This window comes from Amblyomma mixtum, chromosome 3 (genome assembly GCF_055824585.1).
Source record: "Amblyomma mixtum isolate Tamu chromosome 3, ASM5582458v1, whole genome shotgun sequence".
Taxonomy (NCBI): Eukaryota; Metazoa; Arthropoda; class Arachnida; order Ixodida; family Ixodidae; genus Amblyomma; species Amblyomma mixtum.
The window spans coordinates 23,545,279-23,566,826 of NC_143014.1; the positions used below are offsets into that span (position 1 = coordinate 23,545,279).

The following is a 21,548-nucleotide window of genomic DNA, read 5'->3' on the forward strand; positions in this document are numbered from 1 at the left end:
TTTCAAGACACGTAGCCTCTAGCTTAACAGTAGGGCACTGCCTATCATAAAACGATTCCTTCCTGATCTACCTTTTCTAATTTCTGTATAGTTCCACAGTCTGCTTCTTTTCCATTGATTTAATCCACTTTTCTACCTTCTGCTTTTTTACCTGCTGCTTAAAGTTCATTTCTATGTCCTTGTTAGGTGCATACTTACTGGCTAGTTTCCTTTTCTGCCATTGTGAGTCAACGCTCTTTCTGTATAAGTACTTAAATACCTTAGCTGCCCATCTGTTATCCTCCAATTTCCTCACGCCTTCTTAATATAATATTTTACTCTGAGTTTCCCGTGCTCCGAACGATGCCCAGCCATATCCTCCTGTACTGCTTCGTTTGTGGTTTTGCCGTGGGCCCCTATAGTGCTAAGTAAAACGTTGAGTTAGGCGAGTTCATATGGGTTCATGATGCTAAAACAGCCCAAAAAACGACGGACAAGAAGTAAGATAGACACAGGACGAGCGCTGACTCACAACCACGAAGTAAGATAGACAGGAGCGCCGTCTGAGCTGATAAGAGGGCTCAGTTTTGCTACATGGGAGAGAGCTTGGTGGGACATCTGATGGATGGCGCCCGCATTAGTCATTGACGCTGTTACAGCACTCCCGCCGCGCCGCTGTTCCAGCTGTGCCGATGTCCGAGGTGCGCACGCTTCCTCCCACTCGTTTTGCAAACGCGCGCATGCGTCGTGGCATGCATCGCGGTTGGTGTCTGCTTCGTGGCGCTGCACTTGCGTTGTCACCTCCGTCGCGCATTTGTCGCCTACTTCATACAGCTCACCTGCCGCAGTTGTCTTTCGCGTCTGTTCTTATGAATGAGGTTTTTGAAGGAAAGACTTGAAGGAGGTTTTTCAGCGGCGCTGGCCATCGAGGCACTCTAGTTCCTGGTGCTGGCTCACGCCCCCTGTTGAGCCGACGGAAAGAATTTCAAGCCGCGAAAAAAAAAACCTGAAAAAGCTCCCACCTGAAACCTGAGAACCTGAAAGGGGGAGCTGAAAGAGAAAGGGGGCTAAAGAGTCAAGACCCGCGGTTCTCCGACTGTTGTAAACCAGACCCCGCTTCCGAAGCATGCGCGAGCGCCCGTGCGCTGGCGCCGATATCTAGCACGGACAGATAGATATTGGGGCCTCGCCGAGGTTCGCTGGCGTCTACTGCAGTGCGCATGGGCAGTCCGGTTCTGGCGTACGCCCAAGAAGGGCCCTTGGAGTTCGCACTTAACAGAAGAGAATGACGAGATGGCCTTCGTCACGAAATGTGGACTGACAGTTGAAAGTTTCCTCGAACTTCTCCGGTTTTACTTACGTTCCACCTTCGTTGATTTGGAAGGCAAGCTGTATTCACAAAACGCAGGAGTGTGTATCCTATCCAAAGTTGCCGCTGTTCTTAGTGAAATTTTTCTGTTGCACTTCGGTAGGACCTTGAAAGGAACCTCTCAGGGCTTCAATTTAGTCTTTACATAACACAGGGGCTTTGCGGCTCGCTTGATTGACATTGTAAAAGTGTCCAGAGTGTGTGGTTCTGGTTGACAGTTCACCTTTGAGGCTCCGGTTAGCGACGAACTATGATATTTGGATTTGTGCTTATGGTTCAACTGTCATCATGTATGCTGCAAGTACAACCTGATATCGACGAAGGCGCTTCTTGGTTCCCACTCAGACCACTCAAATTTAGTGAAGAACGGCATTGTTAGTTCCTGCCTGCGAAATGCACTTACCAAATTTTGTCACCATGGCTCGGCGATAGCTTCCAGTCGCAATTATCCAGGATTTAGGATTGCCGGGTAGCAGTACCATGTAATAACAGGGGCATGCTCTCGGTTGCTCCAGTGGGTGAAACGCCGGGACTCTCAGTAAACACGAGATAACCGGCCTAAAAAGAAAAAAAAAGGCTTTAGTTCCATCATACGTGCACCACATCTCCCACGGAATAAAGAACGCAGCAAGTAGGTTTAATGTTGGTGTAGTTCTTTTAGCCCCTATCAAGCTCAACCAGATATGCTCAGCGATCCAAAGAATGCAAAGAGAAGAAAAGGTTGCGGTGTCGCGCATAGCGATAAGTTCGTTGCCTGTCACACAGCAGTCATGTTCAGCTTTCCCCCTCCTGCGGAGCCCTGGGGAAGACTGGGCGTTGCCTAAACAAGCGTTTGAAGAGCACAAAAACAATTTAGAAAACTGCAATGACCTATCTGATCTGGTGACTCACTGTAAAGACTGTGCGGAAATGAAGGAGAAAATGAAAAAAAATGCAGTGCATTGTGTCACGCACAGGTAATTTACACCCTCAAAGAAAAGACCAGGAAGGAAGTTGAAGGAACCTTCCATATATTGCGAGGGAGCAACAGAACTTCAACAGCAAACCCTCCATTAGTCTGTCTGATAAGGAGCTCGCATTTCTTGGCGGTTTATGCATGAGCGTCGCGAGCATCTTTGTTCGAGTTTACCTTCGTATATTTTCTACTACGATCATGTGTCATGCCTTCCGCTCTTCCTCAATAAACACCAGGCTTTGTGAATAAAGCCTCAGTTGTGAGTCAGCCCTCGTCCTGTACCTTTCTTCTCCTCTGTCGCTTATTGCGCTGTTTTAGCATCATACACCTAGTACTAATCTTCCAACAGTTCTCTGACTTATTTCTAGTCCCGACTGAACTTCTGCCCTTAGGTACGAAACCGAACTCCCAAAAGTAAGCCCCGCCACCATTATTCACTTCTAAATGCCTCCTAATACTTCGTACTTGTTGTACTCTCATAATACCATATATGCTTCATTATTGAGGCATCTTTTCGCCCTTTCGCCCTAAGAGACTGTTCGTGCTTTTCAGTGTATATCTGTCCTTCGTTTACCCATACCCTGAGATATTTGTATTCTGCCAGTCTGGACATTTCATGGGCTTGTATTGTAAGCGTCTGATCATAGGAATCGATCAGACCTGACTTAATTGCACTATAAGTAAAGCCTATAGCGTCTTCTTCGTCTCCACAAGAATTAAATAGGGTCTGCAAGCCTTCCTGGCTATCAGCTAATAGTACAATATTGTCCGCACACATTAAACCAGGGAGCCACTGCTCTACGACTTTTCCGCCTAATCTGTATGACAACATAACCTAGACTACTTTCTTGTAGTCTTCTTTCCATATTTATCATATAAAGCATGAACAGCAGCGGCGATAGAGGACAACCTTGCCTTAATCCTATGTGTACACCCCCCCCCCCCCCCCCCCCCAGTTGTGGTACTTTTTATCCCTTCCCATGTAATTTCCACTTTATTATCTGGGTGTATTTCCTTCAGGAAATAAATTATCTAACGATACCTTCACCTTTAAGTATGTTCCACTGGAATTCCCTATTCACATTGTATTCACCGGTTATGTCGAGGAAGGCTAAATACTGAGGTCTTTTTTTTTTATCGTTGCGACAGTGTGTCTGCTAGCATAAAGGTATGGTTTCCGTCCAATAGCTATTTCTATGCATTGGGTAAGCACGAACAGGCTACCATCTAAGCGCCTACCGCGTCTGAACCCATTTTGAAATTCTCCGAGTATCTTATTACTTTCCATTCACGACTGCATTTGTAATTTCACCGCCTGCATTGGCATCCTGTATACAGGGTGTTTCACCTAAGACTTTCCACATTTTTTAAAAACAGGCTTTTTGAATTAGAAGAGCGCTTTTTTTGACATCATTGTCAGCGGTGGAGTACATCAGAATAGAGCTAAGACGTGCTAATTAGCAGGCTGGTTAGCTAATACTGAATAGCTAACCTTTTCAGAATTACCGTTAGGCGTTGTAATTGTTTAGAGGCGTGTACCCCAGCATAATTAATATCGACATGAGTTCTTAGAATTTCGAAAACGCGGTTACCCTCAGCGCTCTGGCTAACAACAAATTTTCTCTATTTCGACGAGTTACGTGCACTGGAGAGGTTGCTTTGCCTGCAAGCTTCTCGAAAGCGCATGTACATGGGCGCGATGTAGGCAAAATATGTTGGACCACAGCGCCGAGGGTTTTAGAAGTTCTAAAGACTGTTACGGATATTGCTTACGATGGGCTACACGCCTCTCAATAATTAAGGAGCCTAACAGTAATAGTTAAAAAGGTAACTCTGAATAAGCCATAAAAAACAGGCAGTGATTACCGAGGCTGCAAGTGACGATGCCGGCTGCGGTTACAGGTGTCTTACCATTAGTAATGAATAGGTCCAAAACAGATGAAGTAGCTGACTGGCACGCGTTTCTGTTTCAGTCAAGTTTTGAAACCCCCAAGCTCGAATTCTGTTTTGCCGTTGAGTAGAAGAGGCATTGCATGGAATAACATTACGGTGAAAACCTCCACAAATGACTATAGCCGCCATTGTTCAAAATACGCATACTCATATAAGTTAACCAAGAAGATCACGAAGCTTTTAGTATCACCTGACGGAATTCAATTTACTACAGCGAAATGTGTGCTTTCTTGTTGCAGTCAAAGTGCTTCATAATTTCTGGTGATAGTGGTAAACTGGACTCTATTTCGCATGGTAAAGTGTCAGAAACGTACACGCCAACGCCACCACCACGCATATTGCATCGCGCTATGCGCTGCATTTATTGCGATTACTAATATTATACTAGTCCGTCTTCTTTAAAATCCAGAGCTTTCTTATCTAATCTTGAAGCCGAAAAAAAATATTTCGTTTATGCCTCTTCAATAAGTTTTGTCATTCATCTTTAGGATCATCAGTCATATTACGTACATCGTCTCTCCAGTCGAATAGACCGCCGAATAGACTGGAACCATCTGCTGCCGGAAGCCGTACACTTCATCAACCCCATTAAATTCAAGAAAAAGATCGAGGCCATCATCGTGTAACTGTCATGCCCATCCCTCATGCGATGCCCCATACCCAAGACCTTTGAAGAAAATGTCGGCTCGATTAACAGGAAACTTGTTACAACCAGCCAGCAAAGGCGCACAGTTGAACGCATTGCACCAAGTTTCAGTAAGCATGAGAACATTAAATCGAAAAAAAAAAAAAACAGATCAAGGAAAAGTACAAATTCATTGTTCTTTTTTTTTTCTTGCTAGAAAACGTGTATTAAGGTGAATAACAGAGAAAGCACTTTTTGCGGAAGCGTACAGTTTTGCAGCTGCAGGTTCAACAAATTAACGATATAAGATTTCATTGGGAGCGAACATTCTCATGCTAGTGGGAAATCGTACTCGTGCATTTGCAAAACCATTTAAAAGACCTTAGCAAGGTCGTCCACAGAGTCAAAGTAAATTGCATTGCTACCAACAGATTTTCGGGCCAAGATTTTTGCCATTGCGTGTCCACACGAACCGCCGGTCGTGAGTTTTCTTACGTGCAATGGCTGATGACAGCAGTTCTTTTAGGCTTGGGCGCAAATGTTCATTGACAAACACGGGAGGGCTGCTTGCAGAGCTATCTATATCATCAGCAGTACGGTCAAATAATCTTATAGTTTTATTAGTAATGCGTTTCTTTCTTTCTTTTTCGAGAACTTGGTCTCGTTTTTCGGGGCTTCTCGACTGCACAACGATATTGCTCGCTGCGTACCTTTTCGTTGCTTGGTGTTGTTCGCTCTGCTCAGCGATGCCGCTCTGTTTAGCACTTCTCGCTGGCACACGGTGGCGACAGTGATTGTGACGCAGGTTCACCAACGGAGCCATCAATTTCACCAACGAGTTTGGCAACGTCATTCGACTCTGTTTGAATCACACCTTTGATCTCAAGGTTTGATTTGCGAGTGTACTGGTCGTTGTGAACAAACTTTTTCTCGAGATCTTTTATGCGCCTCTTATTTTCCTCACATTATTTGCGAAGGCACCCATTTCCCTTCTTAACCAGTTTATTTTCAGCAAAGACCTCCTTCAAGTCTGTTCTGAATTCCTCAAAATCCCCCCCCCCCCCCCCCCCCCCTGCGTGCGCGGGGAGTTATGTTGAATTTCACTATCCAATCTGATGACCTATTTCCGCCCTATATAGTCGCTTCTAGCAGTTCTGAAGCGTGTTTGATTTTGAGACGGATTTCGGTGATGTGATGAAGTCTGACGGAGCTTGTTACGCCTCGAAGACTGAGCAAGTGATTGGCTGAAGTGAATGAAACTCACCGTGATGGTGCCATTATAGATCACCATAAGCGAACGCCGACGTATTTAGCTAAGCATTCGTGCAGTTATGCAAAACATGCGAACTTCGAACCCGATGTTTATTGGTACTGAAAGCCACCGACTAAATTTTAGATACGTTCAGCGCAAGGATAGCATGAGGGTGGGCAGCACCGCGTGGCTTGGTTCAGCGTCTCGATTATAGTGTGCCCTACAGTCTGGATGCACCCATTTCGTCTGCGTGCTCCCGTCCCACGCCTGCGCTCGCTGGTCAGAATCTAATGGACGCCGACCAGCTTAAGGCTGGCCAATCACAGGAAGCGTTTTGTTTCCTTTGTTTTGCCGAGAGGGTGGCGAGGCTATTCAAGCCCCCCCTTTTTTCGCTGTCACGCGTTCGCTGAAGCCGACAGCGGGGTGTGCTGGGGTTTCTGTGCACTTCCTGCAAAATGTTCGGACGAAGTCTCCCGTCGTCGAGAATCTTCAGCGTCCTCCTTTTCTAAGCCAGCGCTCCGACAACAACCGACTTAGGTTTAAGCGTCGGTATTAATGAAACGTTTAGCGCTAGTTTGGATGAGAGAAAAAAAAACACGACAGACATGCACAGCACGAAGGGCTGCTGTTCTTAACAGTGGCGCATATATATATATATATATATATATATATATATATATATATATATATATGCGCCACTGGCTGAAGCAAAGACCTCCTTGCTGAAAATCCCTCGTGTCCCTTGGTTTCAGTGGCTGTTGGCTTCTCTCATATTTATAACGAGCCCCTCATACCCGATATATATATATATATATATATATATATATATATATATATATATATATATATATATATATATATATCGGGTATGAGGGGCTCGTTATAAATATGAGAGAAGCCAACAGCCACTGAAACCAAGGGACACGAGGGATTTTTTTTTAATTTATGTATTTTGTGCTGTTGTTCGATTTAGAATATTACTGAATATGTTATCGCTTAAAGCTAATTGACTAGAAAAGCAGAAGAAAAAACAACCACATGCCGCCGGTGGGATCCCACCGGCGGCATGTGGTTGTTTTTCTTCTGCTTTTATTAATCTCCCATTGATCATTGATCAAAACCACAAAATTAAAAAAAGACATCCCCTGTGCTCCTTGTTTTGCGTGGCTGTTTTCTTCTTTCGTACGTATAACGAGCCCATCTCCGTTCCATATATATATAGACCGGTGCACTGCGCCGATCTCGACACCAGGAGTGCATCGTCAGGTGGCGCCCCGCATGCAGTGCGGCTAAAGTGCGGCACAGCGTTCCTATATGTGCCCCTGCAGGGAGCACGGGAGCATATACAGGAACACTGAACACTAAGTACGGCATAGGGTGCCTCAATTATGCATCCAGGCACCCCTGTGCTGCACGGTTCGAAATTTCGAGGGTGGTGGGGGTCAGTTGCTTTTGTCTCCGATAGTACACATATGTTCCACGTCAATGTCAAGAATAACGAGTTGCTGGTATAGGACTTCGTTCTGCGCACTGTTTTTAGCTGTTCCTGTTTTGTTCTAAAAAAAAAATCACAAGATGACCACTCAATCAGCCTTATCAGTTAATAAGTTAATCGAGTTAGTTTCTATGAGCGATTCGCCTGCAGTTTGACAAAGCAGGCTTGTCCACTGCAGAAAGTGTTTGCGTCCTTTTCCTTGTCTCGTCCGTGTTGCTACTGCGCAGTATAGTCCTCGGAGCAACGCCAATCGGCGCAGAGAGAAGAACGAAAGAAAAGACAGCAGTCATTCGCTGTCTGTCGCACAATGTCGACAAAGTGGGAGAGGAAGCGAACGCTTCCGTGGTTGATGAGCTAAGTTTCTTGTGCAAGGAAATATAATACCTGCACCAACAAGCGGCCGCAAAGACTGCAGCCTACAAAATGACACCAAATCAGGATTGTGAAATGCAGCGAAGGCGTCGTGTACAGCATGGCGCTTTCTTGTTGAAAACAACGCGACAGACTCTGTGAACACAGAAATAGCACAAAAGCATTGAGTGGCAGTAATTTGGTTATAAACTGCAAAAAATGTGAATGTGAACCGTTTAACAAATGTTAGATCGTGCGGAGGAGCGAAGATAAACTAATCCATTAAATTTTGGGAGCTGCACAGAATGCTTCATTGAAGGGGCGTTGTGTTAGCAACTCCTGTGTCTCCATGTCCCAGAAAGAGCTGGCGATCCTATTATCAATCGATGATCCCCGTCATGTACCGCATGCGTTCGGTGCTCCGCCACTATCGAGTTCGCTATGGTGTTGCTAGGAAAATTGCTCGGGAGTTTTTCTGTGTTTATGTTCTATTTCTCTTCTGTCCTTTGCGCTACACGTATGTCGACGCAAAACATTTCCAACAAGCTGAAGCATCGACTGACCGCAGTCCTTCCTCTGTTGATACGTATTTTCAAATGCAGCCGGGATAATGTGCAACAATTTCATTTTCGTTCCGTTTTGATTATTTTCATCACTGCCAAGCGAAGCCACGCACTGGGGTCATCAGGAGCCTTCATTCAGCGCGGTGACAGATGAGGTATTCAAATCGTCACATTACACGGGCCGGTTTTATGCGAAGGTTCTTTTCCTTCGCTTCTCCTGATGGCGATGATGATTTTGATGGCGCAAGCGCAGCTTTGCCATGCGTCGCCGCGGCTAACAGCCTACAAAATTTTGGGGAATGGCATTTTACCCCAGCGACGAAATTCTTCAGGGTGGACCCTTTTCCCGGGTTGGCTTTTTCAAAGCATCAGTCGACATATCGCCGTGCTTTATATTTTCTGACGCTCGGAGCGCTTTCTTCGCCGCCCTCCAAAGGCATGCAACGCTGTCAAAGCTGGCGTCAACCAATCATACGCCAAGCGGAGACATCCTCGCAAGAACACTCAGCAACTGGAGGCCGTGTCCCTAGATGTCGTCACCCACGAAGTGTGACATTCCATTCGTGTGTCGATTGCTGCTTTTGGCTTTCGTTAGGTGTTGTTTGCTACTTATACGTGTTCCTTTCTCGAATAAGGCTTCAGTTGCGAGTTAGCTTTTGTTGTCCTTGGGTTTTTTCTTCGTCTGTACGTGTTTTTAAGCGCTTTTTCAACCATCCATTATAACCAACTAATTGGTCGACTTTCCGCCCTTCTAACTTTTGGAGAAGCGTGACTGAAGCCGACTAGGAGCCATTTTCGACAATCGTACCCGCCACCCGAAGGGGCCGCAGGAAAAGTGAACTGCAGTGCGGACCGGTTCCTTTCAGTGCTTTTCACCCGCCCACAGCTCAGCGTAGGCTGCTGCCGGGTTCTTTGCAAAACAAAATGGAAGTTTGTCAATATATGCGCGTGTCATGAATAACAGGTTCTAGACCGGAAAGGCCTTGACAGAAGCGTGCTCACCAGACCGAGCGACTGCGAAGCAAGAACATGTGGCACGGGTGCGCCGGCATGCGACGCGCTGGCATGTGCCGTCACTCCGCAGAAGCGCGACAAAGCGAGCCGAGATCTTGCTCATTCCTATGTTCGCCGTTGGCCTGATGTAGTCATGCATAAAAGCTATTTAAAGTCAGTATTTATTCGTCGCCAGCCCACATTGCCATGATAACTCCCAATGCCTCTCAACTTTTGTATTTTTTTCCAAAGTAATTATAAAAGTGCTCCGTAGGTACTGAAGGAAACCCCGTATTTGACAAACGTCAGACGAGTGTTGGAATATGCTTGCGTAGCATGGTACCCTTTCACTGGTACTCATAGAACGCGCCGCAATGTCTGTGAGAGGGAATTATAACTTCCGTATAAAAAGCTCACAAGTTCGCAACAGTATTGGGTGGAAGACTTTGCGTATCCGAAGAAAAATCTGCAAGCTGAAGTTCTTACGTAGTATTTATAATGATTCCACCGGTATTGATAAAAGCACTTATTTAAAGCCGCCAAATTACATATCGGAGAGAGTAGACAACATAAAAAAAGATTAAGAATTATCAATGCCGTATTGATGTATTCAAGTATTGATTTTTCCCTACCACAATTCTTGACTGGAATAGTCTTCCGAATGATGTGGTTTCCGCACCGAATTTTAAACAGTGATGACCTGGTGTACCTGATGTTATGTTATCGTTGATAATAACTACTTGTGAATTAATTTCTTCTTTTCTTATGTTGCGTTACCTTCCTGACTTGTTTCCAATATCTTCTTTGCGTGTGATATAATGTGTCGTTAATCCCCTTATAATAATGCCCCATGGGCGCTGTAGGTACTTGTAATAAATAAATAAATAAATACAACTCTGAGCTAAGGAATTGAATATGCTAAAATTTCCAGAAAGTTGTTTACTAATTTAAAGATTAAGGAAATGGCAGTTTAGCTTCAACGTTCACGGGAACAACGTCAAGCCCTGGGAATTGGTTGAGTTGAATATTTGGGGATCACACTTACAGGCACCTGAATTGGGATCTCTGTACAAGTTCAAGTTCAAAAACGTCGCATAAGGTTACCGCCAAACTGAGAAAAGCACGCTATTACGAACAATTGTTCAGTGACATTTCTGTGTGTCGACCAGAGAGAATTTGGCGAATCATCAATGACTTGCTTGTAAATTGCCCTGACCGCCCTGATATGCTCGAGCCTCGTCGTTGATGGTGAGCCAATTTCTGGATCTGCATTATCTGACCGCTTTAACGCCCACTTTGCTGCGAGACCAAAAAAAAAAAACACGCGTCACCTGGTAAGGTCTCATTCTGCCCACAGAATGACTTTCCTGAGATATGTTTTTAAAACCCACAGATAAATTTGAAGTTTCTGACACGTTTCTAAGCCTAAAGCCTTTGACATTGACAGCATTCAGATTAGTGCACTGCACGGGCTCGGGCCGGCCCGAAAGCCCGGGCCCGGCCCGCGGGCCGGGCCGGGACATGATTTGTTTTGCCGGGCCTGGGCCGGGCCCGGGCCTGAAGTTGCGGGCCCGGGCCGGGCTCGGGCTTAAAGCTGTGGACCCGAGTCGAGCTTGGGTCCGTACAGAAACGGCAGGTGTCCGACTATTCATTCACTATTGCAGAGTGAAGTATACAACTGTTGCATTGAAGCAGCGTCACGGTTGAGGTATGGGTTATAGTACGCGCTGAGAAAAAAGTAAGCTTTATTCATTGACTTATTTACTTCCTTATTTCCACGCCGCGGTGGCTTAGTGGTCAAGGCGCTTAATTACTGAGCCGGGGAACCAGGGTTTGCTCCTATAGCCTCGGTGGCCGCATTTCTATTTAGGCGGCAAGCGTGACAGCCATGTACAGCCTTTGTCAAAAGTTTAGAGCCCAGGGGGTTTGCTTCTGGGCTGCATTGCTTTGCTCGTAATGTGACCTCAGCGTCCCCTATCTCCTGAAGGTAAGAAGATTTTTGGTCCTGTTCCCTCCGATGCGTAGGACTTCCATGAGTGCTGCAGGAGCGCCACGATAGTGCTTGGAAGCAAACCCTCTGGGCTCTAAACTTTTGACAAAGGCTGTACTTTGCAGTATCATTGCTCGTTGAAGAAACCCAGGTGGTCGAAATGATCCGGAGCCCTCTGCTTCGGTGTCTCTCAAAGCCTGACTCCCCTTGGGCCCTTTAGCCCCCAAAACATAGCTTTTATGTTATAGCTATATTTTTCTCATGTGAGAAAATTCACAAACTAAAGCGCGTTTGGTTTTCTTTTTGATCAGCTCACCGGAACGTCTCGTATAGTCTCGTAAATGAAATAGCTACAAAAGCTCGCGAGAGTGTAAATCTCATCTCATAGCCACATCTATTCCTCCTCGCTTCTTCAGCCTGGTTGTCATGACAAGTGTTTTGCCCTCTAAGTTACCACGTGGTTCACGCGTTATCTTCTGCTCCACCAGTAAGAGTAAAATTCAACCGGTCTTGATTGGCCATTGATCGTTCGTCATCCCAAAACATACCCATACACTATTAAAAATGCATTCGCGAAGAAAATATTAGTTTAGGACGCTTATAGTCTACAAAACGCACACCGTGAAATACTCAAGCCTTTTAGCTTTTCGTTTCTGCTGAAAGGCGACCAGTTAGGCTATGAATTCAACCTGTGAGATCGCGTTCACTAGAAAAATGTCATCCCGCTGCTTGCTAGGCAGCTTTAATGTTTATACTTCGCAGGTGGCAAAATATAACTGATTAAAACCATGGGGGAATGCAACGTAGTCTATTACGCGCGTATGCAGCCCTTTTTATTTGGCTCTCGGAACTTCCGAGTTTATCTTTGCGCACCTACACGAGATCACTGTCCAAAAGAGGGCCTGGCGAGCACTGCTCTTAATCACTTCCTTCTTGGTTAAAAAAGAACCATCTTTCTGCAAGCCAAACTGTGGTTTCAGAACCTTTGTCGGCAAGTTTCTTATCGGTCTAGTAGCAGTCTGTTTACTCAGAGTGAGCAGTAAATCTCAAGCGTTGCTGCGAAACGGGCCGGGCCGGGCCCGGGCTGGGCTTCACTCCGGGATTCACGGGCCGGGCCGGGCTCGCTAGAGCGATAATTTAGCGGGTCTGGGCCGGGCCCGGGCTTGAAGCTGCGGGCCTGGGCCGGGCTCGGGCTACAGGTCTCGGGCCCGGGCCGGGCTTGGGCCTCAGATTGAGGCCCGTGCAGTGCTCTAGTTCAGATTAAACCTACAAAACATGTTCTTGATCTCCTATGTCCGTACTTAGTGCATATATTCAATCTTTCGCTAGCATCTGGCACTTTTCCTATCGACATGAAACGTGCAAAGGTTTCTGTTATATACAAGGGAGGAAACAGGAACGACGTAAGCACTACGCACCAATATCTATAATTCCAGTCTTCTCAAAGAGCCTTGAGAAGATTATGCTCACCCGACTGGATGGCTTTTTTACGAAACACAATATCATATCAGAAAGTCAGCATGGTTTCAGCGATAAGAGTGAGAGAATACCTGTACGACACAATCTCGGCTTCGTTACTCATTGCATATTTAGAGGTAATCAAAGGGTTGGGTTTTGAAAACCTGGGTATAAGAATTAATGGTGAAGACACTAACAGGCTCCGATTTGCACTTATTGGTGACAGCCAGAAAGGCGACTCCTGTGGACATAAACACGCAAACTAGAACGGCAGGATTAAAAATTAATATGAAGAAAACCTAAACAGTGATCTATATCAGGGGAAGTGTATGAAAGATGGCGAGGAATTGGATGCAGTAAGGGGCACATTTATCCAGGCAAGTAATCACCGCAGATCTGGACCGTGAGATAGTTACCTAAAGTATAAGGTTAGGTCGGACCGAGTATTTGGCAGCCACTGTCAGGTTATGGATAGCAACTTGCCGTTACTCCTCGACTAGTTGGCGGAGGCGTTTTGCATCAAACAGAAGGATAAAGATTGCGTAAGTGACCCTTCTATCAAACTGTATCACAATGAAGACAGGTTTTTGGTTTCATCATGTGTGTGATGTGACAGTTTTGAAACTATAAAAGGAGTGTCGTGTTTTCAAATAAAGTTAGTCGCGAGTCTGCGCTTGTTGTGTTATCTTCTTGTCCTTGTCTTTTTGTGCGCAGTACCCCCCTTGTATGCACCTCGACTAAAAGTTTGTGACAGTTGTATCCTGTTAGTGTTGTACGGCCAACCGCCGCGGCGCTGCAGTCCTCTCAACCGCCAGAGCGTTTCCGTTCTGTTTGTGCCTACGTCCAGTTGCCGGTGAGCTCTCACTTCCTGCAAACGTGTTCGCGAGCTCAGCGCGTCCGTTTAAAGTCCGTACGCCAGTCACATTCGTGCATAACAGCTGGCACAGTGGATGCACAGTAGGGGTCAACACAAAATCCTGAAGTTGAACAGACAGAGCAGCGTGAGAAATGCCAACTCGTGTTCGTTATGCTTAGCGAATGCAGAGAGCGGATAACCTAGCTAGAAGACCCCAAGGGAAGAAAGCTCGCAGATTTGCTGGGAGGGGGTTTTTATGAAGAAAAGAAAGGTGCCTCACGGTGGAGAGAAGAGACATCGCACAGCATATCGAAATTCGTCCACCTGCATGATGACGAGAACTTATACTGGATATTAACGACAGTCAAGCGGAACAAACCGCTCTAACCCAGATACATAATATAATCGCGCCACTATTCAAGTTCCTCTATTTTCTTCATCGCAGTCATGCCGTTTCGACACCTGCGCCCTGTAACGTCCACGAATCCTTCAAACTCTCTAGGACATGCATGCACGATAAAGAGAAAGCCGACCTGAAGGTCGTTCTGACGCCGATAAGTATTGCATTCCCCCTTCGAGCAATTTACCTGACGATGTATATCTCGACACATCCGTTAATAACAATTCGGAGATTGTTTTACTATGATATTTGCATATGGGTCTCCGTCTTCGCCTGAATTCTTTCAGCCGAGCTTTAGCTCTCCTCTTTCACCAATCCGTCTGAACAGGACCTGTGAAAATTAAAAGCGCTGATCCACTTCGTTACGTGGAGCCCGCGCATACAAAATTCCTCGGGCGACATAGAGATCGACGCATAAATGCCTGATTGAATTGAGGTACGCTGAATCGACGTACCCCAGTTTGAGCATTCAAAATATAGCGTGCGTTTCGGATATGTTGTTTTATTTGCAAGCTGCTTCTTTATCATCGAGAAATGAGCATTCAGAAAGCAACGATGGCCTTTCACGATTAACGGTAGCCAGATCGACAATAAGCAGGCCTCATACAGCACGATTAATTACATTTCTTTGCAGATCTAGCCGTTCAAGAGTCTGCGGATGCCAACATTTGTCGCGCTTTTTGTTTGCCCTTCCGCGAGGCAGCTACTCGCGATGCAGGTATTTTGTTCTTCAAATGCTGCCACAAAACGGTAGATAAACATAAATATACAACCTGGTGTGCATGGCGACAACAGTGCAGCTCACGTTATGTCTTAGAAACGATCACGCTTCAGTAAAGTCGCACTGCTCTCCCCATCGTTTTAGCACGCTGATGGGCAGGCGCCTTCGTTTAGGCCGTATACTGCCTCAATATTGTGCAGCTCCTGATCAAACTGCATCCATGAGCCTCTGCTCGAATCAGTGCGCCGGCAGTGGTAAGCCGACAGATCTGGACACCTGGACTACTGCGTCCTATAACGGCCAGTATTCTACAAACACAAAGTGAACAAGGCAGGGACAAGCAGTCTGAGGCTTTCTCCTCCCTTGTTCACTTTGTAAGTGTCAAGAAACCATCTGCCTACCCTCCCTCTACCGAGTATTCGACATCGTTTTTTTTTTTTTTTTAAGAAAAATAGGTTCGCCGAGGTTCTTGCCTTCTTAAAGGTGCGCTGAAGAGGAATAACTCGTCTTTCTGCCGCGGGAACTCGACCTACACGTTCCGAGCATTCTTGGAAACTGAATTATTGCCCTGTGCGGCCGATTTCCCTAATTTAAATCGGATTAACGTCCGGCTCCCGCTCTTTCTTTTTTAATTACCCGCAGACGGTAGGAGGAGTCAACCAACGCATGGAGTGCCTTTCAGGCAGTCGCGTGGCGGCTTTTCTTTCGCTTTTATTTTTTTTTTCGGGGGTTTCCGTGAATGAATAGATTCCGTCAGAGACAACGTAGCTGTAGATTAGGGCCACGGAAATGAAAATATGCGTGGACTCTTTGCTTTCGCCGATCACTACGTATCACTCCGCCGATGGTAGAGCGGCAAGCCGCCACGGGACTGGGTGAAAGGTTGGTCGACTCCTCCACCGTCTGCGGGGAATCCAAAAAAAAAAAAAAGACGGGAGCCCGACGTTAATCCGGTTTAAACTAGGGAAATCGGCAGCACAGGGCAATAATTCGAAGTTTCTAAGAACGCTCGGAACGTGTAGATCGAGTTTCCGCGGTAAAAATACGAGTTCAGATTCCTCATCAGTGCACCTTTAAAGGGGTGGAGACACCAAATTTGTGGTTCGCGCGTTCTTAGTTTCAAACGCTTCTTATGGCTCCAGGAAGCATGATACACACTCAAATATTCATATATTCACAGTGAATAATTTATTATCGCATTTTTAGGTGAACGATTTTCGGTTTCGGTTTCGGAACGCCGAGTTGTACAGTGACGTCACAGAAGGGGAAGATCAACTACTTCGCCTGGTCACGTGGGCCCACAAAAGTTGTGACGCACCTACTGCTGCATCGTCTGCTTTCTCACACACGTGCTGACCAGCGCATGAAAAAACAACGGATAGCTAGCAGCTCGGATTCTGACGGATCTGATCCCAATGAGTGAGGACATCGACTTTTTTTTTATCACACGCTAATATCGCCTTCGCGGTTTCGCGTGAGGATGCGAAACACTTTGCAAAATGCCAGTAAGCATCGCTGCGCCGCTCTACCCAAGCTGCGCCCACAACCGGTGTCACACTTCGCCGCCGTGCAGCAGTACCTGAGCGCTGCTTGGGATGGTGTACAAATATCACAAGAAAAGACAAGATCACCTTGTTATCAGAACTGCCAGCTATACTCGAGCAGCGACAAAGCATGCCTGCTTATGTTCGGAGCTTTAGGCAACGGCACCGCTCGCGGGCGCTCCGGGCGACGAGCTCTGCTGCTGCCTGGCTGCCGTGGTCGTTGCTAGGCCTATAGCCTGTTTCGCAAGCGGCCGGCGCTTTGGAAGTCGCCTGCGCTATAATAAAAGGCCTACTTTTCACAAATAGCTTTAGTGTCAGCAGCATAATCTCACAATAAAATAATAGTATGGTCAATCTCCTCGACGCCTTCGGCAGCGGAGCTAGCGGGCGCCAGGCGAGCCGGACCCGAACGTCGGGCCAGCGGCAGCTGCGAGGCGGTTGTGGCAAGAAATTTGCTCATATCACAGTTGTTACCTCTACCAGCAGCTCAGTATTAGTCAGCGATCCTCACCAATGACAATTTTTTTTCACATTTCTTGTACCATGGTTTATTATTTACGTCAAGAACACTCTTTAGCTCGCTTTTATGACGTCGGCAGACGGTATCCAGGCTGGCGGACCGGCCGGCAGGCTCGGCGTACTTCACGTCCGCACAAGAAAATACAAAACATCCATGCTACCAGAAAGGATGCTTCCTAGATTCGAGATACGACAGCATGACTGTGCTAAAAGTGGATCTTTCGGCAACGACACTGCCTGCGGCAACGCCGGGCGACGACCTGCGCGCTGGTCCCAGACTGTCGCTAGGCCTAGATGGTTTCGCATTGACTCCGCAGCTAAGGGCCCTTCGGGACTGGCCAGCGCTCAGAAACGTGCTCCGCTCGGCACCCCTTTACTGTGAACTCGTCCCATAATAAAAGATATGTTCGATTTCCACGATGTCTTCAGCAACGCAACTAGCAGACGGCAGGCGAACCGCACCAGGTAGCAGCAGCACAAAATCGGGATGAAATTTGCTTGCATCGCTGTCATCACTTCTACCAGGAACTCGGTATTTGCCAACGATCGTCAGAAACGATGCATTTTTGATATTCATATATCCCAGGGTTTGCTATGAACGTGAACAAACAATACTATCGCGTTCTTCAGATGCCGGCGGTCGGCACGACGGCTGGCGCAGGCCGCTCGGCTCCAAGGAGTGCGCCTATGTCATCATGACGCTGCCGCTCTCCGCGCTCGCATTGGCTGCCGCTTCCTGTCGTTGCGTTTGCCGCGAGCGTCCCGCCGTTTACATCTAGCAGGCCGGACGCAGGCGGCGAGCTGCAATCGGACGTTGCGACGCTGTTCGCAACGGCGCGCCGCAAACCGAGCGAGGGGCGGTTAGCAGCAAATTCGGCTCGCTGGTGCGTCGACTGCGCTCACGCGGCTGTGTCCCGCGCTCATCGTACGTCACTGTATTTTGGTATGACGTCACTAAAACTTTAATTTTTCTTCCCACCTTGTGACGTCAGCTTTGATGGCGCTAGGGATGGGTCCAGATCATGAGAGTGTGCATTTAGGTAATCTTTGGAACCGAATTTAAATATTTTTTAAACGTTTGTTGTGTCCGACACCTGGCTGTGATTGCCCTTGCATACATAGGAATCCCATAGCAGGCTTTTTATAGCTTCAAAATTTGGTGTCTCCACCCCTTTAAGTGTTGGGTGCAGACACCTCTCAGAGTGCTTGGCTTCTTCATAGACAAACATAGTTGTTGGGGTGAAACACGCGGAGAATGCAGCACTGTGCTATAAATGCGGCTATTTACGCCTGTACGTGATTCTCTCGTGTACTGCTGATGTGTTTCTGGGTTACACCAGAAAGCGGAAATCAGCAAACGTTTGCTCATCGAGGGTCATTTGCTTCCCAACTCGACAACTTGGCATAGTTCACATATCGCACTTCATCGTCGCGAAGGTGATTCCGCTGTTGTTGAAGCGCCTCACATATTGCCCTGCATCTAGCGCTCCGTAGATCGCTCATAGCGTAACACTTTGTAACAAGCAGTTTGCTCGCGTGTCAAGGGCCGTATTCCACAAGCTGTCCATTTCAAGTTGGCCATTTCGGGTCCATTCGGTCCCCTGTCATTGGTCACTCAGATATACCCGCGGCTTTCAAGCTTCTCTGGAAAGCGACGCGGCCATTGGACGGTTGCCGACCGGACCTCACCACTGGCTGCATATGGCAGCCAGGGGTCAGGTCTGGTCGCCTGCTGTTGACCGAGCGTTGCGACGCACCTCACCATTGGCTGCGTAGTGCATTCAATTTCAGCCAATAGCAAGGTCCGGTCGCCAACCATCCGCGGGTACAGTCGTGCCTCGTTAGTATGGACCCTGATTCCCGAGCAAAAGTATCCACAAAGTGAGTCGTTCGTAATAAAGAATCATGAAATATATATATATATAAATATATATATATATATATATATATATATATATATATATAAATATATATATATATATATATATATATATATATATATATATATATATATATATATATATATATATATATATATATATATATATATATATATATATATATATATCCCGAAAAAAGCGCTCTATGATTACAGACTGCTTCCCTGCATAGCGGCGGGCATTGAAGAAGACGTCGCGCAATCTTGGAAGCTCTAGGTTTATTATTCTGGTCGTCATTATCAGAACATTTGATGTGCCTAGTGGTCCATGAGATGCGTGATGGTGCCCTTTGGTGTGATGAAGTATCTCCTACTACGGCTGTTCACACCCCAAAAACTCTGTACTCACTCACAAAATGTACTCACTCACTCACAAAATGGCTGACAACTGCTGAATGTACTTTTCAATGTAGCGCGCACAGAGAATTTTTCCGCCAGCCATTCATGCAATGAGAAAATGGTAAGGCGCGTTGACCGGGAACCTTGCTACTGTAAAAGCACGAAACCAATAACACGCAAAAAGGTCATTGCTACGGTATCTACACTTTCGCACCTCCTTTTGCTGATGTTCTGCACTAAGATGAATGGGTCGGAACATATGGTAGAGGCACTCGCGATTTTGTTGTCATCATTGTTCGTGTTAACAGGACAACAATACATGGGTCCCAATCGGCTCCGTACATTTTAACGCTGTCTGCTGTCCAGACAGCGAGTTTTCATATTAATGAGGCGAAAATAGATTGAAAATTTAGGGCCCCAGAAAGACTGTCCAGAATTGGAGACGTCCATATTAACGGTGGTCGTTTTAAAAGGAGCACAACTGTATATCTGAGTGACCAATGATAGGGGACCGAATGGCCGCGAAATGGACAACGGAAAAGGACAGTTTATAGAATACGGCCCAAGGTCTCCTTTAGTAAGCGCCGCGCTTTGCTCGGTCCTCGCGGCGTGCGTCATTCATAGGCACTTGCACGCCTAGCACTGCACCAGGCGGAGCAAGCGATCTGACTGCCCTCTTGTTTCCCCTGCGCAGGCACCCAGATCTGAAGATGAAATGGAGCGTGCAGTCTGCTGAGACACTGACTCTGCTGCAGGCATACGTGGTGAGTGATGGGCCGCCTTGCACGGGCTCTTCTCAAGCAAAGATGTCTTCCAACCCTAAAGGCCAATCATATGCAATGCCTCTACCTTTGCATGCGTCTTGACGTTGTGAAGAGGGCATGTCTAATTACCGTGGAACACTATAGGAGACTCAAATGGGCGCCATTTGTTTTCGTAAGAGCAAGCTACGTCGGTCGGAATAAAGACTGAAATTGGGACGGAGTGGGGGGGGGGGGGGGTATATTATGTGAACAGAAACAGTGTTTCCCCGTGTCTGTCTGCGCTGTTCAGATATTTTGCAGGAAACTGTTTTGTGAATTTGGAAATTTTAGAAAAATTCGTGTAATAATCCCAGTCTTAATGCCTGAAGTTGGCTCGTTGGTTCTGCATTGAAAGAATTTAGCGCGAGAAGAGAGACGACAAGAGCGCTCTTGTCTCTCTTCTCGTCCCGTCTTGTGCGCTAAATTCTTGCAAGATAAGCCTTTATATCCACATAATGGCGTCGGGTTCGTCGGGGCAACAAGAGTAAGAACAAAATTGAGTCTTATTTTTTCCTCTTCGAAGAACGCATATTCTCATGCTTTTCTTAAGTGTTACTAAGCGTCAAATTTACTTCACATTATGTCCGAGCAGTGCGAACCTCAAATCGCTGCCGCCACGACGTGCTTAGGGGATAAAATGAAGCAGTTCCCGCTGGACCACTCAACCAGTCGACCGCTTCTCAAGCACCTTTCTATAGGCCTGCTTGATGTTACGTTGAAACGGTCAAACCGACGGCAAAAAAAAAAAAAACTGCGTGGAGAGCTTTTCAACGTGCCGTCAAAAGGGGCCTCTAGGAAAAAAAAATGACGGTCGATTTGCGTAGTTAAAGGGCAACTGAAGCGGTTTTAGAATTCTATGAGTTTAAGGTTGCCGAATGTGCAAAATGTGCTGGTAAAGCCTGCCAAATCGTTTTGCTCTAGCATTTGAAATGGTGGCGTAATCGCTGAATAAAGTCGTCGTCGGCGTTCAGGATTCTCTGAAGTGCACAGCGACGAGCAGAGGCCCCGATAATGACGTCACGTATGACAGCACTACGTTTTCAGCGAAGAAAGGGTTGTAATATGGAAGAAAACCGACGCCATCGAAGGTGAAGCTCACAATGCATTGTTTGGCGCTATCTGACGACGCACAGCAGTATATGCAGGCGTAAGCAGCGGACATCTGTAGTTTCGGCGATAATGACGTCACTGCCGAGTTTCCTCGCACTACTCCAAAGTGGTGAGGAGAAGCCTGAACATCGTCGCGGTTTTAATCAACGATTATGTCACCATTTTAAATGCTAGTGCAAAAATACTTTGCATGGTTTATCTAGAAGGTTGATAGACTCGAATTCTTGAATAACCTCGAATTCTCAAAAAACCGTTTCAGCTTCCCTTTAAGCCGAACGCGAATTACATGCACCCGCACTTACGTTCCGGCGTTCGGATCATTGTTTGCTTTACA

The 21,548-nt window shown here is 46.5% G+C and overlaps 1 protein-coding gene across 1 annotated transcript in view; it reads left to right on the forward strand.

Annotated features, from left to right (window-relative positions):
- LOC149349435 (uncharacterized) overlaps window positions 1-21,548 on the forward strand; it is a 127,075-nt gene that overhangs the window by 33,760 nt on the left and 71,767 nt on the right. The window contains exon 2 of the mRNA XM_089576777.1: window positions 19,996-20,065. Coding sequence (XP_089432903.1) covers window positions 20,012-20,065 — 54 coding nt within the window. The 5' untranslated portion in view covers window positions 19,996-20,011. The remainder of the gene's footprint in view (window positions 1-19,995; window positions 20,066-21,548) is intronic.